At 38.2% G+C, this 12,500-nt stretch overlaps 1 protein-coding gene across 1 annotated transcript in view; it reads right to left on the reverse strand.

Moving 5' to 3' along the window:
* Window positions 1-12,500, reverse strand: part of LOC107699612 (neurexin-2-like) — a gene marked incomplete at its 3' end in the record, with an annotated part of 357,587 nt that overhangs the window by 100,748 nt on the left and 244,339 nt on the right. The window contains exons 14-17 of the mRNA XM_016500932.1: window positions 12,490-12,500; window positions 9,560-9,679; window positions 8,393-8,774; window positions 4,090-4,280 (exon numbers count right to left, since the gene is read on the reverse strand). The exon at window positions 12,490-12,500 is cut by the window's right edge and continues 16 nt beyond it. Coding sequence (XP_016356418.1) covers window positions 4,090-4,280; window positions 8,393-8,774; window positions 9,560-9,679; window positions 12,490-12,500 — 704 coding nt within the window. The remainder of the gene's footprint in view (window positions 1-4,089; window positions 4,281-8,392; window positions 8,775-9,559; window positions 9,680-12,489) is intronic.

Raw genomic sequence — 12,500 nt, forward strand, 5'->3', positions numbered from 1 at the left:
GTCCAGAGTCTCTTCACGTCACAGCTGATCTTCCAGAGTCTTATCACGTCACAGCTGATCGTCCAGAGTCTCGACACACCACAGCTGATTGTCCAGAGTCTCTTCACGTGACAGCTGATCTCCCAGAGTCTTGTCACATCACAGCTGATCGTCCAGAGTCTCGTCACAGCTGATCTCCCAGAGTCTTGTCACGTCACAGCTGATCGTCCAGAGTCTCGTCACAGCTGATCTCCCAGAGTCTTGTCACGTCACATCCAGAGCCTTGTCACGTCACAGCTGATTGTCCAGAGTCTCTTCACGTCACAGCTGATCTCCCAGAGTCTCGTCACATTACAGCTGATCGTCCAGAGTCTCTTCACGTCACAGCTGATCGTCCAGAGTCTCCTCACGTCACATCTGATCCCCCAGAGTATCGTCTCGTCACAGCTGACCCCCCAGAGTTTTGTCATTTCTCAGGTGATCTACCAGAGTCTCGTCACATCTCAGCTGATTTCCTAGAGCCTCGTCACATCTCAGCTGATCCTCCAGAGCCTCGTCACGTCTCGTCTGTTCGCTCAGAGTCCTGTCACCTCCTGGTCACAGCTGATCGTCCAGAGCCTCGTCACGTCTCGTCTGTTCGCTCAGAGTCCTGTCACCTCCTGTCTGTTGCACCCAGATCCTCAAGGACTTTTTTTCAGTATCCCAGACTGACATCCAGCGTGGAGGACCCACCGCTGGTGTCAGCACGTGCAGCTGGTATGCTTAAACCAGTGCTCTCAAACCTTCCTGTTCTTGAACTGATTCCCCTGTCTGTAGCGCTTCCCGCCTTATGGTGTATTTGAGCTGCATACACCAGCACTGAAACTCTAAAAACGGCGGCGTCCACTATGATGTCTCCCTGTTCCGCCTCTGCTCCAACCACCCTCCTGGATTATATTGTGATAGAAGTGTCTGGAAGCCGCTTCTTGGGTGGGGGGGGGTCTCTGTCACGAATCCGGTCTATGAACTTCCGTCCGATTGCCACCAGAGGTCGCCATTCCATTATATTGACTCTCACACTACACAGACTGTTTCACATTACCTTGGACTACATTTCCCATCTGCCATTTAACTAATCACACGCTCACCTGAAACCAATCACACACACTATATAACACCCATTCAGATCCTGTTCAATGCCGAGTATTGTTTAGCATTAATGCTGTTTAGCATAGCTACTTTACGGAGCCAGTTCCCGGTACTAGTTTGAGTTTCTAGTTCTAGTCTAAGTCTAGTCACGTCTTGTTTCCTGATTACCTGCCTGTCTTGGATTTCTCTCTCGTCTTGTCATCTGGATTCTGTTCGCACCTCGCTTGGATTTATTATCTGTTTATTAATTACTCGCTTGCCTCAACCTTTGGATTATATTCGCCGTTGATCGACCTACGCCTGTTTATCGGATTACCTGTTTGCCATTGTCTGACCCTTACCTGTTTTGACTATGTTTTGGAATAAAGCTTTGCACATGGATCCGCACATTTCTCATCTCAGTCGCCCCGTTACAGAAATACAGTTGAAATAAAATATAAATGTGTATAAAATATGAAAGCACTTACATTTAAATGAAAACTAGAAATGTTTCCTTGGCACTCTTCCTTGGAGTTTAAGCACTCTCAAACAAACAAACTATCGTTATAATCACGGAAGCTGTCTACACTCTGAAACAAATCTTGTTTCTGATTCAGTCAGCGAGTGCGAGCACCGAACAGAACTCCAGAAATATGAAATATGGTGAAACATGAGCACATCTCATTTAATGCTTAATCGACACCTTTCATTAATTTTCACTCTGTCAAGTCACCTTTATTTCTATAGCGCTTTATACAATACAGATTGTGTCAAAGCAGCTTCACGGTGTTGTTCGCAACAGATGTAATAGATTTCATTTAATTGTCCCGCCTATGAATATAGTGGAATATAAATAATACTGCTGTGCACGCCACGTGACACTGGACCAGCACAGATAATAAAGGCTGAGTTCATTACAATGAGAGCATAATGCATATAGCAGATGGAAATAAAAGCTGTTAGCAATTGTTTGCTGTATAAATACAATAAATTATTCTTTATATGAACAGATCAGCAGATTCACTGCACTGAAACCGAACCGTAAAAACGTCTCATCATCACAGAGATGAAGTGGAAGGGGCTGAAGCTGATAATTAATATGAGCACGTTTGATGACTATATGAAATCGTGTCAGCACACAGATGGCAAACGCGCGCGAGCGTCGGTATCACGCATCCAATACAAAGAGGATAAAGTGGCTCCATCAGCGGGACAGCATTAAACTCTCCCACTGCGTCTATTCACACCAATTACTCGCACAGACAAAATGCCTATTTGATTCTGCAAAGCCTGATGCGCGGCTAATGCTCTGAGCTCAGACCAGGAAAGCGGCATGACGCTAATAGCCCTGAGCGCCGTTAGCATACGTAATATTTGACTGTTTTTACTGTATTTTTGATCAAATAAATGCAGCCCTGGTGAGGCTTTCAGAAACACCGACCCCAAACTTTTGCACAGTAGTGTACACTAAATCATTTTCTCATTGATGTTCAAGCGATGTGGAGTGAGAAATGAACTGAAAGCTTGTGGAGCTTCAGTTTTACAGTCACTCTTGCTTCACATGTGGGTTTAACAGCACAGAACATGACTAATCTAGTATTAGCCATGCATTGTGGAGTATAAGTCATGTGGGTAACAGATAGAAAATTCAACAGTCGGAAAAACACCGGTGAAAATAACAAACTCCATTCAGAACGTCTGACTAATTTCTTTGGGCTTTTCTATAAACTTTCATGGAAGCTAACCTAACAGTGAAACCGCAGGAGTGTCCCTCATTTACCACAATGAAGCCACAATACCGCAGTAACCAGAGCGGATGTACATCACTGGCTGATCTTCATTCACTTCCTATTCTTCTTTTTACTTGACTGGAGCTGAATAATAATTTGTAAATCTAGTCATGTGTTACTGCCACTGTTTTCATGAAATTAGATCCTCATTATCGGTGTTGGGGGGAACGCATTACAAGTAACGTGAGTTACGTAATCAGATTACTTTTTTCAAGTAACTAGTAAAGTAACGCATTACTTTTTAATTGTATGTACTTTTTAATGTTTATGTGCTACTGTAGATCTAGACTAAATGAGAACATGCATTTACTCATTTCAGATTCAGTACTCCTCAAAATGAGTAAAAACAGAGAAATGCAAACTCAGAATATGATGCAAACTTCTGCAAACTCAGAATAATCTCATTTTATTAACCAGTGTCTTTGCTGCTGACCTTCAGTGATCCAAATTAACCATACTAATGAGCAAAAATGATTTTAGATAAGCATAACATTTGTGTTTCATTTTTTTTTATTGCTGAAAAGAGAAAAATGAGCCCAACCCGGATGAGAAAATGTAACGCGACACTAATGTAACATTACTTTCCACAAAAAGTAACTAAGTAACGCAATTAGGGAGTAACGCAATTTTGTAGTGCATTACTCTTAAAAGTAACGTTCCGCAATTATTATGGTGATTCTCAGTGTACAAATATCTAAACATCCAAGAAAAACATTACAAAAAAATGTAGTTTTCTGAGAAAGTGGTCAAAATGAAGAAAGAAACATCTGCCAGTGGGGTCAAAGAAATCAATTTATTTTCTATATGAATTAAACTGGAAATTTGAAGAAGAAAAACTGAAACATTTTCTTGTAAAACATACTCAGATATTTTTTGTTTGTTTTATTTACTCTAATGCATATATGTACTAGAATTTTTATCTTTATTTTTTTTTTTTACAAATATTCGTACTGGAAAACAAGAAAAAAATTCACTTCTGCAGTGCATTTAACAAAAAAAAAAAACAGCACATCAAGCATCATGAAATTTTACTAGTATTGCAGTTAACTTCTGATACTTTGGTGACCCCATTTGACTCTAGTAAAAGTCTATGTTATTGTGGCAGAAGCGTGTTTGGCACACGAGCACCAGGTGAAGGAGCGCTCTGGTGTTCAGTGTTTAACCCTGACTCTGATCTGCTCACGCTGAGCTCTGATCCCCCTGCGGCTCGTACCTTTGAGGTCCAGGTTCCTGGCTCCGTTAGAGTGCTGCGTCACGGTGAGAGAGTCGATCTTGAGCGTGTGCACGTTGGTGGTGTCGCGTGAAACCACCACGTTGTGCCACTGATTGTCATTGAGCGGCTTCTCCGAGTTTCCCTTCATGAGAGACGGGCCGTTCCCCAGGTCAAACACATAGTGGACGTACCTGAAACACACACACACCGCATTAAAGCCTGACAGAACCTGCTCAGCCGATTACACAGCACTCCATGATTATACTGAAACCATGCTGTTTTATCACTCTTTCAGTCTAAATGTGCACTTAGTGTCATTCCTACATTTAGTTTTTGTTCAGTCTAATACACACTTTTTCAAATCTAAATGCACGCTTTGTTTAGTTTTTATTCAATCCAAACATAAAATGTATTTAGTCTTCATTAGACTAAATGCACACTTTTAGTTTTTATTCAATCAAAACGTACATATTTGTTTAGTCTGTTAGTCTAAGCATATGCTTTCAGTTTTTAATCAAAACAAAAAACATACAAACTACTTTATTTAGTCTAAACATATGCTTTATTTAATTTTTATTTGCTAAAAATTTAAAAAAGGTACAACTTTAGTCTAAACGTGTGCTTTATTTTTTATGTAATCTAGACATACACTTTATTTTGTCTAAACGTGTGCTTTATTTTTATTTAATCTAGACATACACTTTATTTAGTCTAAACGTGTGCTTTATTTTTATTTAAACTAGACACACACTTTATTTAGTCTAAATGCCTGCTTTATTTTTTATTTAATCTAGACATACACTTTATTTAGTCTAAACACACTTTTAGTTTTTATTCAATCAAAACGTACATATTTGTTTAGTCTGTTAGTCTAAGCATATGCTTTTAGTTTTTAATCAAAACAAAAAACATACAAACTACTTTATTTAGTCTAAACATATGCTTTATTTAATTTTTATTTGCTAAAAATGTAAAAAAAAAGTTACAACTTTAGTCTAAACATGTGCTTTATTTAGTTTTTATTTAAATGTTCACTTATTTTAGTCTTTACTTAGTCTAAATGCATGCTTTATTTTTTATTTAATCTAGACATACATGTGCTTTATTTTTTTATTTAATCTAGACACATACTTTATTTAGTCTAAATGCATGCTTTATTTTTTATTTAATCTAGACATACACTTTATTTAGTCTAAATGCATGCTTTATTTTTTATTTAATCTAGACATACACTTTATTTAGTCTAAATGCATGCTTTATTTTTTATTTAATCTAGACATACACTTTATTTAGTCTAAATGCATGCTTTATTTTTTATTTAATCTAGACATACACTTTATTTAGTCTAAATGCATGCTTTATTTTTTATTTAATCTAGACATACACTTTATTTAGTCTAAATGCATGCTTTATTTTTTATTTAATCTAGACATACACTTTATTTAGTCTAAATGCATGCTTTATTTTTTATTTAATCTAGACATACACTTTATTTAGTCTAAATGCATGCTTTATTTTTTATTTAATCTAGACATACACTTTATTTAGTCTAAATGCATGCTTTATTTTTTATTTAATCTAGACATACACTTTATTTAGTCTAAATGCATGCTTTATTTTTTATTTAATCTAGACATACACTTTATTTAGTCTAAATGCATGCTTTATTTTTTATTTAATCTAGACATACACTTTATTTAGTCTAAATGCATGCTTTATTTTTTATTTAATCTAGACATACACTTTATTTAGTCTAAATGCATGCTTTATTTTTTATTTAATCTAGACACATACTTTATTTAGTCTAAATGCATGCTGTATTTTTTATTTAATCTAGACACACACTTTATTTCGTCGAAATGCATGCTTTATTTTTTATTTAATCTAGACATACACTTTATTTAGTCTAAACGTGTGCTTTATTGAGTGCAGCAGAACGAGAGGACATAAACGTGTGCTGATGTGAGGTGTGAGCGCTTCCTTCATTTCTCTTCATTAAATGAAAAAATGAAATGAATTCTGCGCTCTGTTGTAGTTTTGTCCGACTGGGCTGGTTTTTGTTTGTGGCAAGGTGCCTGGTGATTTGCACGGTTTTAAAGACTATATAATGAAGAAACTGCACTGATTAAACAGAGAAATCAGTTTCAATCAAGTCGTCCAGAACATCGACTGGCATGAAATGTGTTGCGAGGATCTGCTCGTCACCAAACCCACCGGGATCTTCTAGTAAATGTCTTGATAATGCCAAATCACTGCAGCAGATTTCTGAATACGGCACACAAACCACATGAGCTTTTCTTGTCCGCGTTAGAGTTCTGCAGAGAGAAGCGGTTCTGATGGAACTCTGTCCTTATTTTCACACCACAAATGAGCGACTCTTCACTGAATGAAACTCATTTCCTGCGCTCTAGTTATTCTAATACCGCAGAAAATGTTGCTCTCTGGTGTTTTCCCTACATTTACTGTCATTTGCCTTCAAATATCGATTATAAAACACTGCATGCATTGTGTTCATCACAGATAAGAACTGTGAAAAATGAGCTTTGACTGGTCATAAGAGCGTGAATAATGAGTGCGCTGAAGCACTTAAACACAACAAAGAGCATCCACACATCTGCTGCTCAGAAACACTCTTCTTCTCCACAGTGTTTGTGCGTGAAATGAGTCAGCTTTCACTCGTCTTCCCCACATCACCGGCGTGATTTCAATCGGCTGCTACTGTACGCCTTCATTTCACACATCTCACACTTCATTTCAGGTCACAATCTCCATCTGTGTATTTATCATGCACCAGATTCACCTGCAGTGAAATATGATGAATGCTAAAGCATTTTATTTAGAAATTTAAGTTAAAGTACTAAAATGAAACAAAAACTGAAATGAAAATAAATTATACCTATAAAAATATGATTAAATATTAAAATGATAAATTATAAAAATTACGAAAGCACATAACAAAAACTTAAACTAAAACGAAAATGAAAACAAAGTATGAAAATAAAAGTTGAAGTAATACTAACTGAAATACAAATAAATGAAACCTACAAAAATATAAAGAAAAATAAAATTAAAATCAAAGTAGAAAAAGTCGATTCAAAATATGAATAAATACTGTAATAGTATATAAGTCATACTAAAATAACACTGTCGAACAAACCATTAAGCAAACTGCTATGTGTTGTTTTATGTTATAGATAAATTTAACTACAAATACTAATGCTGAAATAAATGACACCTATAAAAGTATATTAAAAATGGCAATGCATTTTCTGATTTATTTGCTAACGTCATTACTGAGATTGGATGTAAAACGTGCTGCTTCAAATGCAATCAATAACTTATTTCTAATACGATTACTTTAAATACTGTTTTGCCGGGTCAGAATTTAATGGGGAATTGTGTCAAAAATATCATCAAAATTTATTCAATTACCCCAAAATTTCAAGATATAATAAAAAAAAAAAAAGTATGAGATCTTGTTTTTATATTATACAATATGATTAACATATAATTAAGCTATATGTCAAGAGCAAGAGAGCTGTTTTCAGGAATATGAGCACAATTGCAAGCATGATACTGATTTTATACAAACAAGTTAATATTAATTGAACTGCATTTTAGTCACGATTTTTGCTCTTTCTGCAAGAAAACAGCTCCAAACAAAGCCACAGTGGAACTGAATGAATCAGCTGCTTCGAAGGAATCGTTTGAATAAATGATTCAGTGACTGCCACCTAGTGTCATATTTAAAAGTATTGTTTTATTTTTCCATCATATTTTCTATAATCAAAAATAAAAAAAAAAAATAATAATAATAAAACATTAGTGTTAGGGTTACCAATTCAGATGAAACTTCCGTGCCACCTCTGCAGTGCAAAGATGAATTCTGTCGGATTTCATGTGATTGGTAACAGCTCTAGAAAGTCTCTTAACATTGTAATTGCATTTTTGATTAAACAGCAGACATATCCCAAATGTGGATCTTTCAGATGAATCTGAGAAGTGCTGGTTCGGTTTAGTCTTGACTACAGCACTACCCGGAACATTTTCTCTACATTGTATTACTACATTGTTATTTATAACTTATTATTGTCTATTCTCTTTATCATTAGTGTTTTTATTACCTTATATTATATGTATGTCTGCACTATGTTTGTACTTTCTGTACTGGAAGCTCCTGACACCAAGACGAATTCCTGCTGTGTGTAAACACACTTGGCAATAAAGCTCTTTCTGATTCTGCTTCTGAACATTAAACTGTGATGTTGTGAAAAATGAGAAAAAGTGAGAAGCTGCGACTGACCCTTTGACCAGCTCCACCACAATGAAGTCGCTGCCGTCGCCGCTGTTGAAGAGCAGCAGGCCGTCGGTGCTGGTGGTCTTGAACTGGAAGAACAGGTGCATGGATGCGTACGCCTGCAGCGTGGCCAGCGCCAGGTAACTGCCTTTATTGCGGAAGGTCACGGGGTCGGCGATGATGAGGCGCATGCCGAAGCGGGCGTTCAGCTCGCAGTACGAGATGTCTCCGTTCTTACACTGGTCCAGGTACGGCACGCCGTTCAGCGTCAGGCCCTGCAGGTGCCCGATGAAGTTAGACGGCACCACGGAGATGAACCTGCGCTCCGTCATGATGCCCGTCTCGATGTTGTGGAACTCCAGACGCGTGTGATCACCGGTCATCTGACCTGCAGAGCCAGTCCAAGAGTCACTGAATACACAACAAATACTGGAATGCAGGAATCACACCACTGTGCTTCCCCAGTGTAATCACAGCACATTACCACAAATGTCTTATATTACACATTGTATGAAATGTTATCTTTAAATACTGTATGCCAATCAGGCTTTATCTACTTAAATAAGCACTCATTTGCATACATTTCCAGAATACAAATCTAAAGCCCGGTTCAAAATTCTACTGATTCTTTTGTCATATTAGAGTTAAAGGTTTTTCCAGAGGGGATTCTGGGTTTCTCGTTATATCACTCCATAAATACTGCAAACAGACAGAAAACAAACACATTTTAAACATGTTTTTAGGAATAAAATGTTGTATAAACACAGGTGAGTGAAATATGACAAACCCCTCAGTAAAAACCTTCAAAATATACATAATAGCAGTAAGTGCTGCTGAAGAGAAATAATCTTTTAAAAATATGGATTGTAATTGAAATCTACACATGCAAACACAGTAAATGTAATAAAATTAAGACTTAAATGTGTATTTTGGATGTTTTCTTTCCACTAGACTGAAAGAAGATGATAAAACTACAGTAGCCACTCCGAAATGCTTTGTGTCTGTCAGTAATCTCTGCGCTCTGATTGGCTGACATTTATATGGTGGGTGGGGTTTCAGGCTTTAATCAGCGATTGTTTGCTATCAAACTGCACAGCCTGAGTTTCATCTTCCTCTCACTAGAGCTCATGAGTAAATGTTTCTCTGTCAATGAAGCATGAATGGCATTTCTACCTTCCACAGTAACGTTATCCACGGACAGCTGCAGGTTCCTCCCGCGCCGGGTCACTTTAACCGAGTGCCACTCGTTATCGTTGAGTTTCTGACCCGCCGTCAGGATCTCTGGACCTTTACCTGCAGCAGACACACACACACTCGCTCTCTCTCTCTTATCATCCGATCGTGGTTCTTTTTCTCTATTATTGCTACTGGATCTTAGCGCTGCGTTTGACACTATCGACCACAACATTCTTTTGAATAGACTAAAAAATTATGTTGGCATTAGTGGAATTGCATTGTCATGGTTCAGATGTTACTTATCTGACCGCCATCAATTCGTAGCAGTGAATGAAGAGGTATCATATCGATCACAAGTACAGTATGAAGAGCCACAAGGCTCAGTACTAGGACCGTTGCTTTTCATGCTTTACATGTTACCCTTGGGAGATCCAGAGGAGAACTGACCCCCTGACTGAGCCTGGTTTCCCCCAAGGTTTTTTCTCAATTCTGTCACAGATGGAGTTTTGGTTTCTTTGGCTTGTTTCGTTGGGGACGCTTGACTGATTGCACAGACACTATTGAAGAGACCTGAACTGGATGATGACATCACTGAATCATCAATGAACTGACTTTAGCTGGCAAAATGACTCTGTTATTGTCTTCTTGCATTATTGGCAAACTATGTTCCCGTTTGACACTGTAAAGCTGCTTTGACACAGTATTGTATAAAGCACTATAGAGATAGAATATAGAAATAAAGGTGACTTGACTTGACACACACACACACACACTTAGAGAGACACACACACACTCTCACTCACACATTCACACACACACACACACACACACACACACACACTAACACACTGAGGAGATATCTGCACACGCGCACAAGCACACATGCACACACACAAGCATGTGGGTTTGTCGTCATGACGATGTTCACTGAAGTTGTCAGACAGATCTGACAGAAAATGATCATTCAAGCGTCTTCATTTCACCTGGACGTGCTTGAATTTCTGATCTCCATCCGTCATTCACTAGATCCGCCTGCATTGTTCTGTGGTATAATGCTAACGCTGGTTTATATTATAGCAGTGGAGGGTAAGTTAAATTCAGGATTTTAGAAACCATTAACCAAGACAAACACACCTGACAGCTGCTGCTGGATTCAACATAAGGCATCTGCTGTTATTGTTCACGAACCGAAACCTAAAACTAAATCATTTTCAGTAATTGAAATAAAGCTGAAAGTAAATAAAATATAAATATTAGATTAAACACTTACACATAAAAACAAAAATAGCAATGTTGCCTAAATTAAATAAATTGGTTTAACTTTAGAATCTAAAATTACTAAGACTTTAATATAAATAAACCTATAAAAATAATAAAAATGACAAAAGCACAGAGCAAAATCACTCAAACTAAAACTAAAATTAGAAATGTTCCCTAAATGAAATGATAAGTTTAAGTTATTATTACGGAATTACTAAAACCGAAATAGAAATAAACCTATAAAGATTCTTTCTGTGAATCACAGGCTTTATTGTGACCTGCTGCATATTTATGACTCTTGTTTTCATGCCGTTTCCATTATTCATGATGAGATCTTAACAGAAGCTGGAGGGGACGCAGAACAACGTCTCTGGGAGTCTCTCTGAGCTTTGAGTTGTGATTCAATCTGTCGTGCACTTTGGGTTTTACATGATTGTTTGTAATAGCGTGTGTTTGGATGTGAGCGGATATCACCTGTAGAGGGAGACGAGAGCCCGCCGTCGCCTCGAATCAGTGCTCCTGCGGCCTGACAGGGCATTCTGGGTAATTGGCTGTGGCTAAATCGTAGCGGCGCCTGAGGTCACACGCAGATCAGGCCGATTCGAAGCGAACGGGAAACTAACGGGAGAAACGGCCGTGGAAGCGAACTCAGGAGCCGACAGCACACGCCACATCAGTGTGACGCTTTCACGCGGCAAACACACCATCACGTGTGAAGTGTGGCTCGCGGTTAATTACAGTGACTCGTTCTCCTGAACTAATCAATACATACTAATAATTATTATTATTTCAAACAAACAAATAAATAAATAAATAAGCTGCCCATTATCCAGTCACTCGTCTTGACTCGATAAAAGTGTGACTCGATATTAAATGAGAAATGATTTGAGGGCAGAAAATTTAATTAATTTCCAGGATAAAAGATGAAAAGCTTTGTCATGTTGATTTTATTGTGAGACTGAGATGAATGCAGATGAAAGTCTCTTTCTGAAAGTTTCTCTTTCTGTGTGTGTGTGTGTTCATTCATAAACACATGCTCAGAAATCTCCTCCAGTCACAGTAACACACTTACCTTCAGTGTAAAAACACAGCATGAAATAACACTCTCATTTAACACCTGTGTGTGTGTGTGTGTGTGTGTGTGTGTGTGTGAGAGAGAGAGAGAGAGAGTGTGTGTGTGTGTGTGAGAGAGAGAGAGAGAGAGTGTGTGTGTGTGTGTGAGAGAGAGAGAGAGAGAGTGTGTGTGTGTGTGTGAGAGAGAGAGAGAGAGAGTGTGTGTGTGTGTGTGAGAGAGAGAGAGAGAGAGTGTGTGTGTGTGTGTGAGAGAGAGAGAGAGAGAGTGTGTGTGTGTGTGTGAGAGAGAGAGAGAGAGAGTGTGTGTGTGTGTGTGAGAGAGAGAGAGAGAGAGTGTGTGTGTGTGTGTGAGAGAGAGAGAGAGAGAGTGTGTGTGTGTGTGTGAGAGAGAGAGAGAGAGAGTGTGTGTGTGTGTGTGAGAGAGAGAGAGAGAGAGTGTGTGTGTGTGTGTGAGAGAGAGAGAGAGAGAGTGTGTGTGTGTGTGTGAGAGAGAGAGAGAGAGAGTGTGTGTGTGTGTGTGAGAGAGAGAGAGAGAGAGTGTGTGTGTGTGTGTGTGTGTGTGTGTGTGATAATAAAAGAGTTGAACCACTTACTGAGGTTACAG

Source organism: Sinocyclocheilus anshuiensis, unplaced genomic scaffold (assembly GCF_001515605.1).
Source record: "Sinocyclocheilus anshuiensis isolate Anshui unplaced genomic scaffold, SAMN03320099.WGS_v1.1 scaffold350, whole genome shotgun sequence".
Classification (NCBI taxonomy): domain Eukaryota; kingdom Metazoa; phylum Chordata; class Actinopteri; order Cypriniformes; family Cyprinidae; genus Sinocyclocheilus; species Sinocyclocheilus anshuiensis.